Source organism: Gekko japonicus, unplaced genomic scaffold (assembly GCF_001447785.1).
Source record: "Gekko japonicus isolate JY-2015 unplaced genomic scaffold, Gekko_japonicus_V1.1 scaffold1202, whole genome shotgun sequence".
Taxonomy (NCBI): domain Eukaryota; kingdom Metazoa; phylum Chordata; class Lepidosauria; order Squamata; family Gekkonidae; genus Gekko; species Gekko japonicus.
In genome coordinates, this window is record NW_015175394.1 from 292,581 (window position 1) to 317,622 (window position 25,042).

The 25,042-nt window shown below is 48.1% G+C and overlaps 1 protein-coding gene across 1 annotated transcript in view; it reads right to left on the reverse strand.

The window, feature by feature from the left end:
• LAMA5 (laminin subunit alpha 5) overlaps window positions 1-25,042 on the reverse strand; it is a 317,451-nt gene that overhangs the window by 78,094 nt on the left and 214,315 nt on the right. Inside the window, exons 30-41 of the mRNA XM_015425665.1 lie at window positions 24,291-24,492; window positions 20,982-21,108; window positions 20,241-20,380; window positions 19,261-19,376; window positions 17,933-18,144; window positions 14,703-14,907; window positions 11,151-11,295; window positions 8,781-8,921; window positions 4,172-4,333; window positions 2,849-2,950; window positions 2,666-2,749; window positions 469-699 (exon numbers count right to left, since the gene is read on the reverse strand). Coding sequence (XP_015281151.1) covers window positions 469-699; window positions 2,666-2,749; window positions 2,849-2,950; window positions 4,172-4,333; window positions 8,781-8,921; window positions 11,151-11,295; window positions 14,703-14,907; window positions 17,933-18,144; window positions 19,261-19,376; window positions 20,241-20,380; window positions 20,982-21,108; window positions 24,291-24,492 — 1,867 coding nt within the window. The remainder of the gene's footprint in view (window positions 1-468; window positions 700-2,665; window positions 2,750-2,848; window positions 2,951-4,171; window positions 4,334-8,780; window positions 8,922-11,150; window positions 11,296-14,702; window positions 14,908-17,932; window positions 18,145-19,260; window positions 19,377-20,240; window positions 20,381-20,981; window positions 21,109-24,290; window positions 24,493-25,042) is intronic.

Genomic DNA, 25,042 nt, shown 5'->3' on the forward strand with positions numbered 1-25,042 from the left:
CCCCAACGTGCCCGACGTGATTGCGTCACTTGACGTGCTGATGCTGGGCATGTCACGTGCTTTGGGGGTGGGGTTCCCCCCGGGGCCCGATCCGCCGCCGGCGGGTAACAGGCCTCTCAGGCGGGGGTTTCCCCACCCCCCGGGGGGACTTGGCAAGCCTAGGAAGGATGGCTCCGAGCCCAGACCAAACTAATTCATGCAGTAGCCAGATCGCTCGCTCACAACTTTAATGCCAGCAGTTCACAAAGCGGAATTTTTGCTCACAAGACTCCACAGCTTAGAGGGAGCATTGGTCACAAGGTGTTCTCAAGGAATTATGAAGTTAACCTAGCCATAATAATGTCATGAAACAAATATACTCTTGTTATAAAATTGCCAAAGTTTGCTAATATTTTTTTTGCCAAAGGAGTTATGAATGACAGGTGTTCTGGCTGTCCAAATGTTCATCCATCCATCCGTCTTCCCCACCTGGCAGGAATCTCCTCTGTAATTGGCCGGGCACATGCAGAGCTCCACATTGCTGGCTTGGACGCCCCCGCCCGTCTCTGACACAGTCTCCAGTGTTGGCCGATGCAGGGACACTGAGGAGGAGATCTGGGAGAACAGCGCCCGGATCTGCAGCTGTTCCAGGTTCGCCAAAACCATCATCAGCTCTTCCCGGGAAACAGGGTTGTGTGTCTCGGTATGTCTGAAGTGACCCTACAGAAGGGAAGAGAGTTGGATTGTGGCATTAGTAGGATTTTGTGACTCCCTTATAACTCACAGTGTCACTGAGATGTTTCATTCAAATATCCATGCTACAGTGAACGTTCCAGATGGGCCTCAAACCATTAAGCAGCATTCTGCAGCTAGAATGAAAAGTGTTCCTTCTGCTGGAAAAATTGCATTCTGAATGGTTTTAAAATTACTCAGACAGGCTCAGTGTTTCTCGGAGAAGACCAGAAAGTTACCCAGGGAATCATTTCAATTGATGGCTCCGGAATATTTTAAATTAGTTCAAACACAGACGAGTACTATCTGGCCCACATGCAATTAGTGTGGTTGGTCTTGCTATAGGTAGGTCAGCCATACTCCTGATGCATTATTTCATTTGCCTTGTTTTTAAAATAATCTGCATCTCCCCAATGACAGTTTACTCACACAACATAACAGCATAAGAACATAAGAGATGCCATACTGGATCAGGCCAATGGATCCATGTCACACAGTGGCCAAAACCCAGATGCCATCAGAAAGTCCACCAGCATGGCCAGAACAAAGCAAGAACAAGGCAAGACTCTGACCAGTTTAATTTCCATAGCAGTCTTGCAAAGACTGCAGGTTTGGTAGTTGATGGTTGGAGAAAGGTCTTCCCACGGAAGGCCCTTCTTTGCTGTTACAGCATTGCCTGGGCACCAGTAATTGGGGGCTGTATCACATGCCATCAATGATGACCTTGGCAATAGCCAATAGGTGCTTGTGCCTCTTGCACAACTGCATTTGAGGCAGTAATAGCTGCACTAGCAGCAGAAAGATTAAAATGCCTTGAAGCAAGGCTACTGGACTGAGCACACGATCAGTGACTTCAGACTCACTCCGCTATAAAGTCATAGTTTGCAGAGGTCTAAAATGTCCCACAGCATGAGACAGGGGTCAAAATCCAGACTGCTAGGCATGTAATCAGTGCAAAATCCATGTTGCTTAAGCATTTGTCAACCAGAATTTTTGGCTACACTAATGACAAGCTCTATTTGTTCAACACATCACAGGCGGACTGGCAATTTAGAGTGGTAGGCTTAGCACTCAAATGAAACACCTTTGCTTAAAATCTGACACTCGTCTGACAACCCCCCTTGTTAGATGGTTGCCATAAACAACCCAGCTGGCTCTTGTGCCACGCATAGCCGAAATTTCAACCAATCCACAAAACTTTTTCCCCTAGCTCTCCTGCAGACCACTCCTGAAAGGAGCTCTTTAAAAAGCTTTTGCAAAAAGGATAACCCATTGCCAGGGCTGCAAGGCTCTTTCAGTTTATAAAGCAAGCAAGCATGTTTCAAGATTCTAGTGAGAGCACACTGTCAGCAACGTAACAGCCACTGTAGGTACACGTGGCAAGAGCATCAAAGCATCAGTCTGCAACAATAAGAATTTATTTTCAGGAGGATTCTCTGACCGGCAGGCCTAACCTCCTGCACAATTATGCATCTAAGAACATAAGAGAAGACATGTTGGATCAGGCCAATGGCCCATCGAGTCTGGCACTCTGTATCACACAGTGGCCAAAACCCAAGCGCCATCAGGTGATCCATCAGTGGGGCCAGAACTCCAGAAGCCCTCCCACTGTGGCCCCCCCAAGGACCAAGAATACAGAGCATCACTTGCCCCAGACATAGTGTTCCATCTATACCTTGTGGCTCATAGCCACTGATGAACCTCTGCTCCATATGTTCATCTCATCCCCTCTTGAAACTGTCTGTGCTTGCAGATGCTGCCACCACTTCCTGTGGCAGTGAGTTCCACATCTTAATTATTCTTTGGGTGAAGAATTAATTCCTTTTATCTGTTCTAAACCTACTGCTCATTAATTTCATTGCGTCCCCACGAGTTTTTGTATTGTGAGGAAGGGAGAAAAGTACTTTTTTCCTCTACCCCATGCATAATTTTGTAAACCTCTATCTGGACTGACCTCTACAAGCTGGAGTTTCCCTTCATAGACTTCTCCAGGGATGGGGTAGGTGCCTTCAAGAAACATAATGCTCATTTGGTTCCCCTAGTAAAGGAAAATAAACCAGCACAATTAATTTGACAGAAGCATTGCTCGGTGGAATGATACATAGAGCAAGAGAGGAGGGCAGCTTGTCCTGTGTACCTTGAGGATAACATCAGGCCGGAATTCCATTGGTATGAACACGTCACCCCTCCGAGTGTCTGAATGCAGCTCATAGCGCAAGTATCCACCATAGGAGGAAACCTAAAAGGGGAAGAAAGCCACAAAGGGGTATGCTGCATTCAGGGTCGTTTATGACCTCTTCCCCCTCCCCAAATTAAGACTCCACACCAAAATTAAATACATCTTTAAAGTATCTATGGAAATCACTGTTCTTTACACATGCCCTTTTTTAGCATTTTGTGTGCTGTGAACTGAAATTTGTGAAATTTTACAGATCTGGGAGCGTCTTTTTTTAGCAATATACATTGATTAAATACTTGCAGTATACACAGTAAAGCAACCAAGCTGTTAAAATGAACCAACTCGTGGCAAACCCTCGTGGCAACATTTTACAGATCTGGGAGGGTCTTTTTTTAGCAATATACATTGATTAAATACTTGCGGTATACACAGTAAAGCAAGCAAGCTGTTAAGATGAACCAACTCGTGGCAAACCCTCGTGGCAAAATTTTACAGATCTGGGAGGGTCTTTTTTTAGCAATATACGGCTGGGGTCACACACACTAAATAATCCACTTTTAATCCACTTTCAGTGAACTTTCCAACTGGATTTTTTTGTGTGAACTGGCAAAATCCAGTTGGAAAGTGCACTGAAAGTGGATTTTTAGTGTGTGTGACCGTAGCCTACATTGATTAAATACTTGCAGTATACACAGTAAAGCAAGCAAGCTGTTAAGGTGAACCAACTCGTGGCAAACCCTCGTGGCAAAATTTTACAGATCTGGGAGGGTCTTTTTTTTAGAAATATACATTGATTAAATACTTGCAGTATACACAGTAAAGCAAGCAAGCTGTTAAGATGAACCTACTCGTGGCAAACCCTCCGAGTTCCACTTCATGGGGCATTCAGGGCAAGAGAGGGGCAGAGGTGGTTTGCCATTGCCTTCCTCTGCATAGCAGGCGCAGTCTTCCATAGCGGTCTCCCATCCAAGTCCTGCCTGCTTAGCTTCCAAACTCTTATGAGACCAGGCTAGACTGGGCTATCAGGGCTGCTATGGAATACACGAAGGGGAACATAATTCTGCGCCTTTTGAGAGCAAAAGGGACAGCTGGATAATAATCATGTATCGACAAATGAAAGAGAGAAGAGACCATTTGGATAATGTCAGGGAACAACGCTCACGGTACTCGGGAGCTTAAATTCTGTGTCTGATACCAGAATTTGGCACCTGAACACTACAGTAGTAGGAGACTTTGGAAACGTTTAACTAGCCCAATCTAAGATGCCCAAGAGGAGATTACCTTGTCTCCAAGGTAGGAGCTGGGAGCGTGCCAATAAAGTTCCTGGAAGGCCTCGGGGAAATTCCTGAGATCAGCACGAACCACTTCCTCCTCCAGGCTGACTGAGGTGGGTACTTCCTGGCGGTCTCCACTTAGCAAGCTCCACCCGCTCATGTCAATAAACTATAAGGAAGAAGGGGGGGGAAGTCCTGTGAAATATTTCGAAAAGCTTTAAGATCAGCAAATACTGGCTTATCCAAGATTTCACTGAAGTGTTGTAAGACGGAGCTGTTTCACCAGGCCTTTGGTTGAGGCGAAGGGTATCCAATGAAGTCGGCCTCCCTCACTGAAGTTTTGTCACCATTATTCAGCCCAGATTAAGAAAACCTTTGGATCCAGCCATTCCAGCTGAAACTGTGTTTTAGTTATACACAGGTTTTTAAAAATTGTATTACTTAGGCCCTGTTCATACGAGGGGTTTTGGTCCGGGAGCGAGACAGAACGGGGGCGGAGCAAACGGGCGCGATCCCACGGCAACATCTGGGAATCGTTGCCTGCCCATCCCCGATCCGTCCCTCCCACCTGAAAACCCGCACTAAAAAGAACCACCTACCTGGGTGGTTCTTCCGAAGTAGAGCACCTCAAACCGGCCGTGGGATCGGCCGGCGCATCCTTGCGCCAGCACATCCTGGCCCCCGGTCGAACTGCGCATGCTTTTCGGCAGCCTCCCCCTTCCCTCCGACTCTTCCTCCCCGGCATCTGATCGTGCCGGGGAGCGATGCAACGTGGCTTTGGGGATCCGTGGGATCCCGCCGCAGCGTCGCAAGTTTGGTGCGGCTTTTAAAAGCCGCGCTTTTCACTGTGTTTTCCCTGCCGTGTGGCAGGGGCCCCAGTTGTTTTAAATATTGTTATATTTATTAATGTATGTTTTTATCTATTTATGATGTGATCCGCTCTGGGCCCGCTCGCGGGGAGGGCAGAATACAAATCCAAATAGAACAAATAAATACAATTATGATCAGAAATTCATGGGTAGATAATGAGTTTGTCATTTTGTCTTCCACCCAGACTAATGCTGTGCCTATCTGTTCGTGGGATGGCATGGATCTGTCATGACGGGATATGTTGGTGTTAAAGAGCTAGAAATGTATTCCAGTTGATTACTTCAGCCGACAGATACAGCAATGCCAGAATAGGTGTCTGGAAGAAACAGTGTTCCTTTTCAGCTTAACACAGTTTGAGTCCAGAGGCACCTTTAAGACTGAAAAAGTTTTATTCCTGGAATAAGCTTTAATCTGCGCACACAGTTCTTCAGATACACTGAAATGGAAGTTACCAGCCCATATAGATACATACAGATAGATTTCAATGTATCTGAAGAAGTCTGCATGCACACAAAAGCTTATAACAGGAATAAAACTTTTTCGGTCTTAAAGGTGCTATTGGACTCAAACTTTGTTCTGCTGCTTCAGACCAACACGGCTACCCCACCTGAATCCCTTTTCAGCTTGGTTACTTAACCTATCTGGTTTTACATTATTAGCTCTGCTCTACAGCTGAGATTCCTTCAAAAAGGTATACACCCTGCTGGATAATGGGCTATGTCTGAAAGCATTCATGTGGGAAAGGGTAGCACTAAGAATTGTGGCATAGTAGTATGAAGTTGTGTAGGGGCATGTCTCTGTTTAGGACTAAATAATATTTAGATGCCTTCTAGATCCATCATTCTCTTCCATGAATCATAAGATCCAAGCCAGACTGGATGGCACATTTTGCCTCACCAGGCTATTGCAAATACTTCCACTTATGTTAGGTAATAACATCTCTGAATATTACTGAACATTGCTAAAATGAATGGCAGTAGGTTTGGGGTGGACAAAGTAAAGCACATGTGCATAATTAATTTTCAGGAATCCACTGCCACCAGATATGGTGGTGATCACTAACTCAGGCGGCATTAAAAAAAAAAAAAGGTTTTGGTCTTTGACACTGCACCACTTGTGACTCACCTAATCAAATTAAGCCCACTGGCCACATAGGTAAAGGTAAAGGTTCCCTTGCTCGAAAGCCAGTTGAATCCGACTCTAGGGTTGCGGTGCTCATCTCCGTTTCAAAGCCAAAGAGCCAGCACTGTCCAAAGACGTTTCCGTGGTCATGTGGCCGGCATGACTAAACACCAAGGCGCACGGAATGCTGTTACCTTCCCACTGAAGTGGTACCTATTTATCTACTTGCAATTTCTTGCTTTCGAACTGCTAGGTTGGCAGGAGCTGGAACTAGAGACGGGAGCTCACTCCGTCATGCGGCACACTCGGGTCTCGAACTGCTGAACTACCGACCTTCCACAGCCTGCAGTTCAGCGTCTTAACCACTTGAGCCACCACAGCTCCTACTGGTCACATACTGTGGCCCATAAAGTGCTGAACAGCACTTCCCCTTTGCAGTCCAAGGTAAAGGTAAAGGTAAAGTTTCCCTTGCTTGAAAGCCAGTTGAATCCGACTCTAGGGTTGCGATGCTCATCTCCGTTTCAAAGCAGGTGGCAAAAAAGTAGAAGAGTTGGATTTATACCTACCCTTCATTTCAGAGCGGCTTACAATCTCCTTCCCTTCCCCTCCCCACAACAGACACCCTGTGAGGTAGGTGGGGCTGAGAGAGCTCTGAGAAAACTGCTCTCGAGAGAACACCTCTGAGAGAACTGTGACTGACCCAAGGTCGCCTAGCTGGCTGCATGTGGAGGAGTGGGGAATCAAACCCGGTTCTCCAGATTAGAGTCCACCGCTCCTTAACCACTACACCAAACTGACTATTTATTCATCCCTGGTGGATAGCCATGCTTTGCTAGTGGGCTTTGGGTTTTGTGGGTCACGAGGGTTGTGCAGGCCTGGATAAGAAAGTAATGGAGGACAAGATCTATCAATAACTATTTGTTTTGATGGCTAAGTAAGAAACTCCATGTTCAGAGGCAGTACAGCAGATGCTGGAAGTCAAGAACAACGGACAGAAAGCTGCTGCTTTTCCGCTCTGCTTGCAAGCTTCCTGGAAACATTTGTCTGCCCTTGACAGAAACTGGATGGACCCCTTGGTCTGATCTGATCCAACAGGGCTTTAATGTTACAACATCATAACGCCTGTTGTTGGCAGCTGCTTCAGACGCTTGTATAATGCAACGTGGTATGTGGGCCCTGTTGGGTGATCTGTGCACTTATGTCTGCTTATGCTATTTATAGTCTGCCTTTCTCACGGAGTCTCAAGGCAGATTACACAGAACAAGTCAATACGATCAACCGAGTGGGACCTCCAATGAATAGTGCAACAGTGTCTGGACTGCAGGAGTGTGAAAACAAGCAGAAATCGAAAAGCAGGTCTGAAAAACAAACCTGAAACAAAGTATAGCATTTAAACACGGCATGATCGAACAGTGCAGAAACCACACAGCAGGAGCATGCGTACAGCAAAAAGCAACGCTATTGTACGTAACAGGCCGCAGTCCCTGACCCTCTACATGAGAACATAAGAGATGCCAATGTTGGATCAGGCCAGTGGCCCATCCAGTCCAACACTCTGTCACACAGTGGCCAAAACCCAGGTGCCATCAGGAGGTTCACCAGCAGGGCCAGAAATCCACAAGCCCTCCCCCTGTTGCCCCCCAAGCACCAAGAACACAGAGCATCACTGCCCCAGACAGAGTGTTCCAACTATATGCGGTGGCTAATAGCCACAGACGAACCTCGGCTCCATATGCTTATCCAATCCCCTCTTGAAGCTGTCTATGCTTGTAGCTGCCGCCACTTCCTGTGGCAGTGAATTTCACGTTAATTATTCTTTGGGTGAACTTTTTGAACCATAACATTATAGTGGTATTACCCATACAGAAAAGCCCTCTTGAATAATTCTCCTTTGTATTGTTTGCAGAAAGAAGAAGAGATTGGATTTATACCCCGCCCTTCACTCGGAGTCTCAGAGCGGCTTACAAACTCCTTTCCCTTCCCGTCCCCACAACAGACACCCTGTGAGGTAGGTGGGGCTGAGAGAGCTCTTTGCAGAACTGCCCTTGAGAGAACAGCCAGAAGAGTGGGAGTCTTCCTACGCCCATCAGGGTGGCCATTCCATAAAATGGGAGCTCCAACAGAGAACTGGACACACTGAAGGCTCAAAGTCTAGAGGAGACTAACAGACGTGCGAGCACGGAGGAAACGTCCTCAAAAAGATCCAGGAGAGTAAAAGAGACTCAGCTTCTTCGCTAATTCAGATGGCAAGATTATAACAATGGGTTTTAATTAAGGGTGGGATATTAGGAAAAACTTTTTTGTAGTATGAGTTGTTCAACAATGGAATCAGCTGCCTCGGGAGGTGGTGAGCTCCCCCTCACTGGCAGTCTTTAAGCAGCGGCTGGACAAACACCTGTCAGGGATGCTCTAGGCTGATCCTGCATTCAGGAGGGGGTTGGTTGGACTAGATGGCCTGTAGGGCCCCTTCCAACTCTGTGATTCTATGATTCAGGTGCCCCTCAGCACTCCTGCTCCAGATCTGGATAATTGTGGCCATCCGGCAAGTGAAGAAAGAAAAGATTCCCATTACTCTACCTCTCTTGAGGTATCAACAATTACAACCACCGGTCTCGCACAATCACCTGCACGCGGTACTTCTCGGTGCTGTGACAGCGGTCCGTTGCCCCAAAGCAGAAGCACCGGGTGCAGCCGTTGGGGTTGTTTGCATCCAGAGAGAAGGTCCCCAGATGGCACTGGTCGCACCTTGGTCCTTCCACGTTTTCCTAGAAAAGATTTAAGAATGGGAAAAGGATGTGTTTACATGTCTCCCATTATCTGCTGATTAGAAGAGGGGGAAAAGGGAGGAACAAGAAAACTTGAGAACTGAAGAGGGGGGTTCTTCAGGCGCGTTTGGACAAAGGGGCAGCTTATGAGCTGCCACATGAACGCAAGTGGAAGCTGTACTGAGAACAACAACATATTTCTACGGAACGATATAATCAGCATTTTCCTTCATCCAGATGGAAATGACCCACCGGGTTTGGTCTCACAGATCTGTTCTGCTAGTGGTGGTGCATTCCTCTGGTGCAAGGAGCCTGTCACATCAGTGGATGCCTTTGTACCAGAGGAAAATGCCACTGTCAGCCCTCTTTTTAAACTATGTACATAAATGCTGTCAAGTCACAACTGACTTATGGAGACCCCAGGAAGGGACTCTCAAGGCAAGTGAGAAGCAGAGGTGGTTTGCCATTGGCTTCCTCTGCAGAGCCTTCCTTGGTGGGCTCCCAACCCAGTAGCAACCCTGCTTAGCCTCCAAGATCTGAGAAGATCGGGCTATACCGCCCCTCCCTTTTAAAACTATGTCTTATGTCATTAGAACATCCCTACAACAGAATGTAGGGCTACATGGGGGCTATGAGAGAAGGAGGAAAGAAATTGGATTTGTAACCCGCCCTTCACTGCCCGAAGGAGTCTCAGAGCGGCTTACAATCTCCTTTCCCTTCCCCTCCCCGCAACAGACACCCTGTGAGGTAGGTGGGGCTGAGAGAGCTCTCTTGAGGACTGCCCTTGAGAGAACAGCTGTGAATGAACTTGCAACTGACCCAAGGTCACACCAGCAGCTGCAAGTGGAGGCGTGGAGAATCAAACCCGGTTCTCCCAGATTAGAATCCACGCTCCTAACCACTACACCAAACTCGCCAGTATGGTATAGCGGTTTAGATTCCCCACTCCTCTTCCACATGAAGCCTGCTGGGTGGCCTTAGGCCTCCCTGTCAAAACTCTCACAAGGTGCCTGTTGTGGGGAGAGGGAAGAGAAGGTGATTGTAAGCCACTTTGAGACTCCTTAGGGTAGAGGGAAGTGGGGTATAAAAACCTACTCTTTGTCTTCTACTACATCGCTCAGTGGGCCAGTCACAGCCACTCCTTGCTATGTTACGGTTCTTATTCACTTGCTTTTTAACAATTTTTCGACCCAGCAGTATCTGCACTGCTTCGTAAAAGCTTACACTACCTCGGTGTCTTGCTGCGGATCTATTAACAGTTGCTAAATTAAAAGCAAAGGCTGTGTTTACACAGCAATGGAGTTATCCTATCAGCTGCCCCTGGGAGAAGGCAGGTATAGATTTATTGGCAGCCCACCTAAAGAAAGGTTGTTCTTCCTCATTCGGCTGTTGTTGGTTTTTGTCTGTTTGTTTCATTGCTCACAGAGAAACGCATGACTGAGCTTCCTCAGCACGGTAGGAATGAGCAATTATACAGTTCCACGCTGCCGATTTCCACAAATGTGCTGATATGCACAATCGCTGCTTACACTCAATCCGTTCTGCTTCGGCAGCAGGTTAGAAAGACATTGAAGAACACAGGGAGAAACCTGATCCGCTGCATTTAGGAACAAGAGTGCTGACCTCAACCTTGGAATTCTGTTCCCCAAAATCTTTTTGTATCTTAAATGTTCTGAAAGGACAGCTGGCTCAATGGAAAGCGGTACAACTGCAACACAAACTGTGGCTCTTGAATGATACTGGCTTCCAAGCCTGCCTTCTGCAAATAAATTCGGTCCTACATCGGCCAGCAGTAAAGCAGCTCTACACATCATCTCTAACAGCTCTGCCTCAGGCATGAATTTTCATTCTGGCATGAACGGAATCATTTCCCAAGATCCTGGGCTCAAGGCAAAAAAAAAAAAAGTCACAGCCCGTAGCAAAGCTTCAGTAATGTTTTTGTTCCTACGCACAGAGAGCTGGCTCCTCAGCTATGACTCAGTGGCGCTTGCCAGTTAATTAACTCTAGAAAGTCATACAGAAGCCCCACTGCAAGAGACAACATCCCATTATGTGCTCAGAAAACAGCTGAGTGGCAACAGGGCAAATGGCATTGGCAGTGCAGAGAGATTTATGGAGTTCGATGCCATCGGGCACTGATGGGCACAAGCACTCGACAAAATCCTTCTCCAGTTCCTTCGCCAGCCACTTCAACTGCAGCATGCCCAGCAGCTGACACATCAGACTCACCTTGCAGTGACACTGGCCAGTGACCGGATCGCACACGTCTGCTTTTGTCCCTGCTCGGTGACAGTCACAAGGCCTGCAGTTTGGGTACCCATAGTAGCCTGGGGCACAGAGGTCACACTGCCGTCCCATGATGTTGGGCTTGCACCTGAAAAAAGATAAAACGTTTTACATTCGTTTCTCCAACTTGTTTCTAATGTGGAACTTAGGCCTTTGAGGAACTCAGCTGACATCCGGAGGATTGATTCAGAGGCGCAGCCATGTTGGTCTGAAGCAGTAAAAGAAAGTTGCAGTCCAGTGGCACCTTTAAGACACACAAAGTTAAGCTTTTGTGTGGGTGCTGTCTGCAGAAGAAATATGCATGGACACGAACGCTTATATCCAGGAATAAACTTTATTTGGTCTTTAAGGTGCCACTGGACTCAAACTTTGTTCCGGAGGATGGGTTTATGAATCTCCTGCCTCACAACACGATAGGAAGGACTCTGACATCTCTAGCAAGAGCCAGGATTTTCCAGGGGTGATTCAAGGCCTTTCAGACCAACAGGACAACAGAAGAAAGAACTTGAAAAGTAAATGTGCCTTTCCAAAATAGAATACATGAAACATGCTCAGTATTCCAACAAAGAAGAGATTTGTAGATATCTACAATTGAGGACCTGCAAGAAACTTGCGGGGAGGGTGCATCCCTTCTCCCTGTACGTGGCAAGCTCATTAGCTGCTTCTGCCAATCATCATTTTCCATTCCCTCTGAAGCAGGGTTTGTGCTTGCCCCGCAAATTAGGCTTACAAACTGGGAACAAACCATGGTTTGGAATCATTGTTTGCAAGCTGTAGTTTGCTGCTTTGGATATACAGGCAGCTTGTTGAGAAAGCAGCTGATTAGCTTCATGTGTGGTGCAGGGGAAATCACGAGAGCAAGCCCGAAGCACCTTCAAGGCTCATTCTAGTAACGGCCAACCACGATTTCCCGTTACAATTGAACCCAGCCAAGCACCACCGTGTCATCTTGAGGAAACAAAGTCACTACCTTGGGGCAACGGCCTGGCCCAACCACCAGTGAAGCACAAGCAAAATGCCTGCAAATACAAGGTCTACCACTAGGCAAAGGCAAGGAAAAGTGGCTTTGTTTGCAGACTCCCACCTGTTTGGCTGTAGTGGTTTGGTGTAGTGGTTAAGTGTGCGGACTCTAATCTGGGAGAACCGGGTTTGATTCCCCACTCCTCCGCTTGCAGCTGCTGATGTGACCTTGGGTCAGTCACAAGCTCGGGCACAGCTGTTCTTGAAAAAGAGCAGTTTCTGTCAAGAGCTCTCTCAGCCCCACCCACCTCACAGGGTGTCTGTTGTAGGGACAAATGCCTGCAAATACAAGGGCTACCACTAGGCAAAGGCAAGGAAAAAGTGGCTTTGTTTGCAGACTCCCACTTGTTTGGCTCTTAAACGTTGAGGTGAATTGAATGGGGAGCTTGGCAGGTGGAATGCCATCTCTCTGTGCAAATCGGCCTGGCTCCACTAGAAACATTCAAGCCACAAGTGATCCAGTCAACACAGTAGGATTTGTATGTGTGTGGGGGGGGGGGCGCGCGATCCAGGTCAGTACATTCACTCTTCACTTTTTAACATAGCAAAATCTGGATTCTAAGGCTTGTGTACGTTCCTTCAAGGTTAGCACAACTGTATGCAAATTCTGTGCCTAATTTATTCTGTTTCTGCTTGTTGGAACGTATGAGAGCTGCCTTATACTGAATCAGAGTATCTACTCAGACTGGCAGCAGCTCTCCAGGGTCTCCACTCTTTCATAGCATCTTAAATAGGATTTAAAATGTGTAATTCCCTGACACAGGATGTAAAGACAGAGGATGTAGAGATAGACAGCTTTAAAGGGGAATTAGATGGATTTATGGAAAATAGGTCTATCAGTCGCTACTAGCCATGGGGACTGAGGGGAACCTCCATGTTCAGAGGCAGTCGGCCTCTGAATCCCAATGCCAGGGAAGGTCTCAGCCTCAATGCCCTGTTGTTGGCCCTCCAGAGGAACTGGCTCGCCACTGTGTGAGACAGGATGCTAGAGGCATCGCCAGCCAATGCAGCACAATGACCTTGAAAGTCACTGGGTAATGTTGGAAGCCATTGGGAGGGCAGGTCTACTGGGGGCTCTCGCAACATACTTGAGGACTTAGTCTACCTTTGTTTCTGGGGTTCAGGCCTGTAGACGCTGCCCCTCAAAACAGGTTGTTCTTTGATTGGGGTTGCTGGCTCAGCTAGGTTAAGCAGGCCTTCATAGCTACTTCTGGGCATGGTTATAATGGGTTACCTATTATGTCTGCATCTGTATCAAGGAGTGGACTGGACAACGCATCAAAGGATGGGTCACTGTCGCTTGGGACAGACATGACAATTCAGGGAATGCAAAAAGCCCAGCCAGTGCCAACTCTATCACAGATCCATTAAGGGGCTTTTGGGAAGCCTCTCCCATCTGTAAAACGATGGCTCACCATCATGCGGTTGTTGAAATAATCAGATGGAAATTGAAAAGGCAAGGCAGTGGCAACACGGTGTGTAATGAACTTCACTCATGTCAGCTGGGGGGTCTGCAGGTGCCAACCTGCAAATGGGCAAAATCAACAATTCCTCTACTTGTGCCTTCTCCATTGTAGCTTCCATTTTGTGCAACGGCCTTGGCCCGAGGAAGTCAGGAAAGCTCCCACTCTTCTGGCCTTCTGCAAACTATGGAACACTGAACTGTTAGAGGGCTTTTCTGTACAGGTAATAGGAGCTGCGGTGGCTCAAGTGGTTAAGACGCTGAACTGCAGGCTGTGGAAGGTCAGTAGTTCAGCAGTTCGAGACCCAGGTGCCGCATGATGGAGTGAGCTCCCGTCTCTACTTCCAGCTCCTGCCAACCTAGCCATTTGAAAGCAAGAAATTGCAAGTAGATAAATAGGGACCACTTCGGTGGGAAGGTAACAGCGTTCTGTGCACCTCGGTGTTTAGTCATGCCGGCCACATGACCACGGAAACGTCTTCGGACAGCGCTGGCTCTTTGGCTTTGAAACGGAGATGAGCACCGCAATCCTAGAGTCGGATTCGACTGGCTTTCAAGCAAGGGAACGTTTACCTTTACCTTTTTAATAGGGTCACACACCACACACAATGGTTCTCAAACTTACTTGGATAAGTGATTGTGACAGTGGTCTATACTGCTACATATAGTTTATTGTAAGTAAGATTCTTATGTAATTTCTGTACTGCTTAATGTGTCATGTCAACAGCTGCGCTATGCTTCAGTTCTTACTGGTCATTCTAGACTTCTACAATCCTAATGCGCTGCTTATTGAGTGTCTTATTTTGTTCATTGTGCTGCTGACTCACTATGGGTAATCCCCCTTGAGTCCCTGTAAGAAAGGCGGACTATAAATAACGAATAAATAAAATATTGGATCAAGGTGCCTTTGGGCTGAGGGAAGTCTGAATTTGTGCTGGTTACAAAGGTAGCACAGTGAGGTATAAAAACAATGCTGTCCACTATGCACAGGACTGGCGCCCAGTCGTACCCACCTGCACTGTCCACTGTCTGTGTTACATCCCAGCTCTGTCAGGTCTTGGATGCCGGCGTGAGAACAATTGCAGTCCTCGCAGCCCACCAATGGATGGCAGCCGAAGGTGTGGGGCTCGCAGACGATGCACTCTGGCTTGATGGTGCGCGGCGGGCAGATGCACTGCCCCGTCAGCTCATCGCAAAGACGAGTCCCGCAGTCGCAGGCTGAAAGCGAAAAGCGGCAGGTGAGTATCACAAAGGACACACACACGCCCATGAAAGCACACGGCATCATTGGCCCGGGGCATCTGTCCGAATACCCTATCCTGATGCCCATTCAGATCGGCAGGGCACTTCTAATGATATTCTGAAACCTGGAGAGCCGATGCTTCTGGCTTGAAGGACTGGCCGTCGTGGGCCTGGCCAATACATTCTTTGGACAGCTGCTCCATAGCAGCAAAACCACGCAGCAAGCCAGTTTTGAGCGTGGCAGATGTGGATTTTCCAGCCGACAAAATTTAAGGCAGAAATGGAAGCCGAGAAGATGGGGCAGGTGGCTGAACGGCTGGATTTTCTCTCCCTCTCAGCCAAAAGCAAAGTAGCAAGATCTCTCCTCAGTTAGGGAATACAGCTGCTGACAAGCATCTCATCTCTCCCCCACTCTCTGACAAGTGATGCAGGACGCTGGCAGGATGCTGGCAGACAGCTCACGGACAAAAACAGGAATCTGAAGCGGGTGGATTTTTGTTATTTCCATGTAAATCGGCTGAGCGCTGACGGTCAAGGGAATAGAGTTGGGTTTCTACGCCAAAGATGTGGCATATATTTTTTTAAGAAAAATGCTTAAAAAAGAAATTGAGCAGATGAATCACTGTAGATTCTAACGAAATATTTTTTCGTCCATGGAAGATGGGAATTATATTTCCATAGATGGACACCAATAGAAGACATTATGCTGGAAGGGAAGGACTAAGTGGATTTTTCACCTGAACTGACTGCAGCTGAGGGACTAGATTTCAGCCAGTATGCACTTGTACGCCCTTCTGGAAAATTCACACTGCAATCCTAAACAGAGTTACACTCTTCCAAGCCTTAGAAAGCGCGTCACTCTGCTTAGGAAAGCCAGTATAGGCTAGTGACCCAGGTTCAAATCTCCACTCATGCCATGGAAGCTGGCTGGGTGACCCTGGGCCAGTCACATTCTCTCAGCCTAACCTACCTCACAAGGGTTGTTGTGAGGATACAATGGAGGAGAAGAAAATGATGTTAAGCTGCTTTGGGTCCCCACTGGGGCGCAAGGCAGGATATAAATAAAATAAAAATAAAATTAGGATAGCGCTGTCAGAGTGGGTTCTCCCCCTCCCCCCCATTCCCATGTAGGACCCTTATGGATGTCCTTCTGTAGGAATAATTCTAAAGCGGTCCCATTTGGTCAGCAAAAGCCCTCGGGGGGTAACATACAGAACTGACAGACATGAAGCTGCCTTGTCCTGAATCAGACCCTTGGCAGTGATCTGGCAGTGGCTCTCCAACATATAGAATCATAAAAGGGGCCATAGAGGCCATCTAGTCCAACCCCCTGCTCAGTGCAGGATCAGCCTAGAGCATCCCTGACAAGGGTTTGTCCAGCCGCTGCTTAAAGACTGCCCGGGTGAGGGGGGGGAGCTCACCACCTCCCTACGCAGCTGATTCCACTGCTGAAGGACTCTTACTATAAACAACTTTTTCCTAATATCCAGCAGGTACCTTCCCGCCCTTAATTTAAACCGATGACTGCCGATTAACCCGATGATTGCCAGGTCCTCTCCACTGCTGCCCATAGGAGCGGCTCCCTCAGCCCTCCTCAAAGTGACACAGAATCACAGAATGACATAGAATCAGCATAGGCTAGTCATCCTTATTAAGCAGAGGTCCTTCACATCATGAGGAGCTGCGGTGGCTCAAGTGGTTGAGACGCTGGACTGCAGGCTGTGGAAGGTCGGTAGTTCAGAAGTTCGGGACCCGAGTCTGCTGCATGACGGAGTGAGCTCCCATCTCTAGTTCCAGCTCCTGCCAAACTAGCAGTTCGAAAGCAAGAAATTGCAAGTAGATAAATAGGTACCACTTCGGTGGGAAGGTAACAGCGTTCCGTGTGCCTTGGTGTTTAGTCATGCTGGCCACATGACCACGGAAACGTCTTCGAACAGCGCAGGCTCTTCGGCTTTGAAACGGAGATGAGCACCGCAACCCTAGAGTCGGATTCGACTGGCTTATTTCGACCAAGGGAACCTTTACCTTTTACTTCACATCATCTTCTACTTGGACCTTTCAACCGGAGATGCCAGGGACCAAAACTGCACCTTCTGCATACCAAGTAGATGCTCTATCACTGAGCCACAGTTTCTCCCCAGATCACCCACTTCATGATCCTTCTCAACTGGTGATGCCGGGGACTGAACCTCTGGGACTTTCTGGAGGCAAGGCAGAGGCTCTTTCACTGAGCCACAACCCCTCCCCTATGGGCAATGAAGCAATGCGGTGGCAAAAAAGGCAAATTCAGTCTTGGGTTGTATTAAAAGGGCCATAGCACTGAAATCGCAGGAGGTCACAGCCCCTCTGTATACTGCCTTGGTCAGGCCACACCTGGAGTACTGTGTGCAGTTCTGGAGGCCTCACTTCAAAAGGGATGTGGGCAAAATCGAGAGGGTGCAGAAGAGAGCGATGAGGATGATCAGGGGTCTAGAGACTGAGCCCTACGAGGAAAGGCTAAGGGGAATGTTCAGTCTGAAGAAGAGGAGATCGAGGGGGGACATGATTGCTCTCTTTAAATATTTGAAAGGTTGTCATTTGGAGGAGGGCAAGGAGCTGTTCCAGTTGGCAGCAGAGGAGAGGACCCGAAGCAACAGGTTTAATTTACATGCAGAAAGGTATCGGTTGGATATTAGGAACCACTTTTTCACGGTCAGAGTGGTTCAAGGGTGGAATCAGCTGCCTAGGGAGGTGGTGAGCTCCCCTTCACTGACAGCTTTCAAGAAGAGGCTGGATGAATATTTGTCAGAGATGCTTTAGGCTGGTCCTGCATTGGGCAGGGGGTTGGACTAGATGGTCTGTATGTCCCCTTCCAACTCTATGATTCTATCTGAATAACCTACTCACATAACAGCTGTATGGGATTTGAGACACGCAGGCAATTCATGCAGATCTAGAAACAGTGTACAAGTCATCCTTGAAAAGCACGATTTCCCCCCACCCTGCACAGAAAGGCACTCACGCCTGCAGCTGGGGAAGCCCCAGTAGCCCGTGGCACAGCGGGAACACTCTCGCCCAATGATGTTGGCCTTGCAAGAGCACTGGCCGCCAAACGGCTCACACTGGCTCCGGACAGCACCTGCTTCATGGCAGTGGCACGGCTGGGCCCCGTTGTTGTAAAAGAGAGAGATGGAGACAGTAGAGTCCTGGCAGAATCTGGATGATGTCACCGGGCTGCGGACAGGGAAAGAAAGGGACATTTCTGATTTGGGGGTTTCACCATGGTGCATCCCATGAGTTAATTAAAACTTGCAGCCCATCCTGTTCTGGCACTTCTCCTGGCAGACATGAAGACTAGTCTGACAAAACTAAGCAGCCGTGGTTATCAGACTCTGCACTTGGACAGCTCAACTAATCTTGTACAGAATACACCAGGGAATCCCAGTGTGGTAGTCGCGGGCCCCATGGGACCAACAAACACCTTTCCTGGTGTCCACCAAGAATCTTTAGCAAATGAGCAAGGCCATTCAGGGTTGTTTTTTCTCAGCAAGGCTTCTGACTAGCCACTGGAGATTTGATTGGCTGTGCAGCTTTTTAAGAACGTTCCTTTAGCAACAGCTGCCACCACAGCACAAGGATCTTCATGTGTGACTGAAGGTAACCTAGGGCAGCCATTTTGTAAGTGCACCCATCGCACTGTGTCAGACGTCCAGAGGTGCCCAGAGACTCAAAAAGATTGGGGACCCCTGGAACATACACACGCGCCAGTGTTCCCTCTAAGCTGAGTTCGTGTGAGCTAGCTCACAGTTTTTTAAGCCTCCAGCTCACACATTTCTGTCTTAGCTCTGGGCCCCGTTTTTGTAAAAGAGAGAGACCCTTAGCCAGACGGCTCGCTCACAACTTTAATGCCAGTAGCTCACAAAGTAGAATTTGTGCTCACAAGACTCCACGGCTTGGAGGGAGCATTGACACGTGCTGCTCAAAGGGTGGACAAAGAAACTAAAAATTAAAGAGCCGTGTTACTTAAAGAAGTACGTTTCAGATGGGTAGCTGTCTTGTGAGTAGAAGAGCCAGATTTGAGTCCAGTAGCCCTTTAAAGACCCTGGAAATCTTGATGGTTTTTAAGATGCTACTGGACTTCTAAAGAACTAAAGGAACTTTGCGAAGGAGCTTGAAACAGAATTAAGGTTGTATAAAAGAACGGTTTTAAATAATAATTGAGAAAAGTTTGGTTACATCCAATTCCAGATGAACTCATCAGGCTACCTAGAGGACAGGGAGAACAGGGACTTAGGGTCTTTTCCTCATGGTGTAATGCAGAAAGGCTTATTTGTGAAGCGAGGCTCTCACTTGATATAGAAGCTGTTGACGCCACAGTTGCTGATGAAATCATAGGATTTGTCTAGGGGTTCCTCTACAAGATAGCTGGAGTCGTAACTGTCCTCAGGAACCACGAGGATGTAATCCTAAAAGCAGACAAACGAGTTAAAGCGGGGATCGGGGTGAGCCGGCAACCCTCCCAACTGGATTACCCCTTTCTAGGATCCCAGAACAATCCTTTTGGGAATTTTAACGGAGTTATACAATATATCTTTACTTTTATTAAGCAACATTCGACTTTGGCCTTATTTTCTGTCTTTGTACACACTCTGTGCCACTTCTATTCTTCAAGTGGCAGAGAACCACTGCAGAAGAAGGAGAAGAAGATGAAGAAGGAGGAGGAGGAGGAGAAGAAGAAGATTATTTGGATAGGTGGGGCTGAGAGAGTTCTGACAGAAACTGCTCTTTTTCAAGAACACCTCTGAAAGAACTATGGCTTGCCCAAGGTCATCCAGCCAGGTGCAAGTGAAGGAGTGGAGAATCAAACCCGGTTCTCCCAGATTAGAGTCCGCGCACTTAACCACTACACCAAACAGAAGATGGAGATGATTTGAAATTCCTCTTTTCACCCCTTGGGGAAAAGGACTGCATGTGGAAATGAGGCTTCTATGCGGAATACTTGCATCATGTGATGTTATCTGTACCAAAGAATGGAATTGGAAGCACCTCCGCCCCACAACAGTGTACAAACTTCCCACTGTTCTTGACAATGCACAATTCTGTCAACACAGCTGGATGCTGGCTGATGCCCTTAACCAATGAGCAAGAAGAAAGCACGAGTTCTACCTAGGCTGGATAGCCATATGAATGGGGATTTGTCTAGGATGAAAAGGGGTTGCAAGGCTTCTGAATTATTTGGGAAGGATGCAGACCGCATTTTTACACCTTCATCAGTCCTTGCCATCAACCCTTACAGATGAGACAAAGAGATTTCCAAGTTAGGGCCTCACCAGCCAAAGATGTCGGTTCTCCGGTACGCGGATGATCACGCTCAGGTCATTATCCGTAACGTCCAGGACAATCTGGTTCTCAGAAACCACCAGGCTCCGGCAACCATAGCCATGTGGACAGAAAGTGGCATTAGCTTGACCTGAAGAGTCAGAAAACATAGAGACGGTTAGGTAACGTGCCCTATCCCGTTTTGCTGTAAACACGGGCAGTCTCCTGCTTTGGTTGTGGTCTCCCCACACCACTGATATGTTCTACAGGGAGACTGGGGGGGAATGCGACATCAGGCACTATAGGAAATAATCTTCTTGGGTCTGCACAGGGAAACGATGGCCAGTTTAGGTACAAATGACTTGCTCGGCTCTTTAAAACCTACCTAACCACCCTGTAGAATGAGCCCCAGATCAAATCAAGCCTGACCCTCTGCCTAGAATATAAAATGATCGAATGGAGGCTATCATACTTTGATCATATTATGAGAAGACAAGAATCCCTGGGGGAAAGAACAATACTATGGAAAGCTGAAGGCGGCAGGAAAAGAGGAAGACCGAGCGAGGGACGGACTGACTCTAGTCAAGGAAGCCGCAGCCCTCAGCCTGCAAGACCTGAGCAAGGCTGTGGACAACAAGACATTCCGGAGGCCATTCATTCATAGGGTTACCCTAAGTCGGAAGCAACTTGAGAGCACTTCACACACACACACACACAGAATGAGCCGCATCATGACTCTGTGCGCCACTTACCCTGCCAAATCCGGCCACCGTTGATCAACACTTCGATGGGGAAAGTTGGATGACTGGGCTGGTAGCAGTGCAGAATGAAGGCGTAGCGTCCCAGGCTCTGGATGCGGCCATTTAACGCAATGGTTGTCTATAACGAAACACAAGCCCAGTCACCCCTGCCATTATTGTTTATGGCATTTGTGCAGGTTTCTAATGCACGGTACCCCTTTGGTTCAGGCCACAGGTGGGGTTAGGGGGGCTTCTGGCTCCATTCCAGCCCTGCAAGCCAGGGGAAGCCCCTCTCAGATATATGGAAGAAGAAGAGGAAGAGGAAGAGGAAGAAGAGGAAGAAGAAGAAGAAGAAGAAGAAGAAGAAGAAGAAGAAGGAAGAAGAAGAAGAAGAAGAGGAGGAGGAGATTGGATTTATACCCCGCCCTTCACTCGGAGTCTCAGAGTGGCTTACAAACTCCTTTCCCTTCCCCTCCCCACAACAGACACCCTGTGAGGTGGGTGGGGCTGAGAGAGCTCTTGACAGAAACTGCCCTTTTTCAAGGACAGCTGTGCCAGAGCTTGTGGCTGGCCCAAGGTCACATCAGCAGGTGCAAGTGGAGGAGTGGGGAATCAAACCCAATTCTCCCAGATTAGAGTCCGCACACTTAACCACTACACCAAACTGGCTGCTGCACCAAACTAGCTGCTGGTGCTGGTGCTGCTAACAACTTATTTCCCTCCTGCCTCATGGAGGCACCTAGAGATGACTATGATGCCCTGCGGTGCTGTCACCTGCATTACAGTTTCTTCACCGCTCTTTGGAGGCCTCCTGTCAAGCTCGGCCTAACTTTCGATTCCTTCCAGACCTGTCTCCTTTCTCCTCGTTTGTCATGTTAAATTCCTAAGGGGGGAGTGAGTGTTGTTGGAGTGCATGGGAGTAGGAGCTGCAATTATCTTGAAGCGTGCCCCCCAAGTGTCTGTTCCCCGTGGGATTGACCCTGGAGATCTTTATGCCAGCCTAGGTTAGAATAGGGCACCACATATCAATTCATGTTGCCATAGTAACGTTGGGGGGGGGTAGGCATGATGTGTGTATGAGTGGAATTTTCTGGTTTTACCTATAACCTATATGTTCCCACGGTTTGTCTTCAGTCCTAACAAAGGTTCTTGAACCCACAGCATCATATCTCTAATAAAGCACTGCACTGCCAATAGTGCGTGTGGAGAGTGAATTAGCTGAGGACCTGACACCTCCAGAGTCTTTTTACAGCAGGAAGGCAGTCCGCTCGTGCCCCCCCTTCCCCTGACGGAGCCTCCCTTCCTCGATCCTGGCCTCCTCTTTCCTCTTTGGCAAATACAGGGCACTGGTTCCTCCCTGCCAAGTGAAAAAGTGGAAGATTCTAACAAGGAAAAAGCTAAGGTTATGGAGACAACCCAGCAGTTAACGGCCAGGGCACCTCTGGGAGCCCCCTTTATAATCCGGGAGGAGCCTCCAGGGCACTGGTTCCTCTCTGCCAAGTGAAGAAGTGGAAGATTCTAACAAGGAAAAGGCTACGGTTATGGAGACAGCCCAGCAGTTAACGGCTAGGGCACCTCTGTGAGCCCCCTTTATAATCCGGGAGGAGCCTCAGAAGTTTTGGTCAGCTCCCTCGCCCTGGTAGGTGGCCCTGCTTTCCTCCTTGGACTCAAAGACGACCAGCAGCCCACCCCCCCAGAACCAGCTGCGCCCCCTGAGGTTTCTCCTCAACTGATGTCTCGTCCCATTAGATCAAAACGTTTCCCAGCCCTGCTGAAGAACTCACTGCTGTAACAAGGGTGTGGCATTTTTAATCGCCAGAAATGTCCTCAAGAAGATGTAAGAACATAAGAGCCCTGCCAGATCAGACCAGTGATCCATCTGATTCAGCATCCTGTCCCACACAATGGCCAACCAGTTCCTCTAGAGGGCCAACCACAGGGCACAGAGGCTGAGGCCTTCATAAGAACATCAGAAGAGTCTTGCTGGATCAGAACAATGGTCCATCTAGTCCAGCATCCCGTCTCACAGAGTGGCCAACCAGTTCCTCTGGAAGGCCAGCAAGAGGGCATAGAGGCTGAGGCCTTCTCCTGATGTTGCTTCCTGGTTTTGGGATTCAGAGGTTAACTGCTTCTGAATGTGAAGGTTCCCTTTTGTCACCAGGACTCATAGCCACAAATAGGCCTGTCCTCCATCAATCTGGTTATTCCCCTTTTTAACCTGCCTATTCCTGTGGCCATCAATGCATCCTCTGGCAGCAACTTCCACATTTTAATCACTTGCTGTGTAAAAAAGTATTTCCATTTGCCTGTCCTGAATCTACAACCCCTCAGCTCCACTGAGTGCCCTAGAATTTTGAGAGGGAGAAAAAGTTCTCTCTGTCCACTCTGTCTATATCATGCATAACTTTATAAAACCCCTTAATTGTCTCTTTTCTAAACTGAAAAACCCAACTCTTCAGCCTTTCCTCATAGAAATGCTGCTCCAACCCCTTAAATGCAGGGCTTGAATTCCAATCTCCCTGCCTTAAAGCCCCAATCCACCTTCAGGTCTTGCCTCTCCTCCTGGATCAAGGAAGCTAAATGTGATCATCCTTATTTGAAGAAACTATTTTATAAATTAAATGCAGTGCAGAAAGAGAAAGGGCAATAAACTAAATCACATGGAATAGAGTGGGGTAGCTCTAGTCTGGAGATTTCAGTCCTGACGTACTAGATAGGAGAGCTGCAATCACACAGGCTAAATAATCCACTTTCAATCCACCTTCAGTGCACTTTCGAATTGGATTTTTGCCAGTTCACACAGTAAACTCCAGTTGGAAAGTGCATTGAAAGTGGATTATTTAGTGTGTGTGATCCCAGCCGAGGTTAGGTAAGAAGGAAACACACATGGGCATAGTAGTTGAACGACATGTTCCCCCACTCACTTATGAGTACAACCGGCTTCACTCCACCCCCTCGACTCAGCAAAGGAGCTGGGGACTTGGAGCAGATGCAACCAACACCAGAATGAGCGGCAAACCCTGACAAGCGAGCCTTCTGGGTGGATGTCTCATCAGCCTGGTGGGCAAACTGGCAAGATTCCTACATTAAACACAACAGGCTGGCAAAGCCTTCAGTTTATTCCTACGTAGATCAGACAGTCAATAAATGCTGCATAAAATTCAAAGGAACATGAATGGGAAGTACTGAGCGCCGGATACCGTGGGAACCTCAGAATGTCTTTCCCATCCACGCTGCAAAAACAATAAGGCTTCCTCTCCAGAGATGTAACATCTGGAATCCACACGGTTTAGAGTTTGCATTTCTACTTCCCGTCCTTACCTGCGGAGCCTCTAGCAGGATGAGCTCGGCAGAAGAGTCCAGCAAGGTCGGAGGTCGCAGCTGTGGTGTCGGAGGGATGCTAACTGGGGGGATGCTGAAGGCATGGATGAGGGGGAAGCCTGGAGTGACTGGCAGCAACTGCGCTTCCTCCAGGGTAACCGACTGTGAGATCTTTGGATACCTTGACGGGACACAGGAGCTGCTGTTGAATGGATGGAACAGAGAGGAAAAAGTCAGAAGCTCTGGAGCCGAGCAAAAGTCTGACACCCCCATGGGGATGTAGCAAGGAAGAGAGATAAAACCTCTAAGCACCAAAAATTGCAAATTACTTCATATCAGGTTGCCAGTCTCCAAGCGGCATCTGGAGATCTCCCACCATTACAATTGATCTCCAGATAGAATCATAGAGTTGGAAAGGGGCCATACAGACCATCTAGTCCAACCCCCTGCCCAATGCAGGACCAGCCTAAAGCATCTCTGACAAATATTCGTCCAGCCTCCTCTTGAAAGCTGTCAGTGAAGGGGAGCTCACCACCTCCCTAGGAAGATGATTCCACCTTTGAACCACCCTGACCGTGAAAAAGTGGTTCCTAATATCCAGCCGATACCTTTCTGCATGTCATTTAAACCCGTTGCTTCGGGTCTTCTCCTCTGCTGCCGACTGGAACAGCTCCTTGCCCTCCTCCAAATGACAGCCTTTCAAATATTTAAAGAGAGCAATCATGTCCCCCCCCCCCCCACACGCCTCTTCC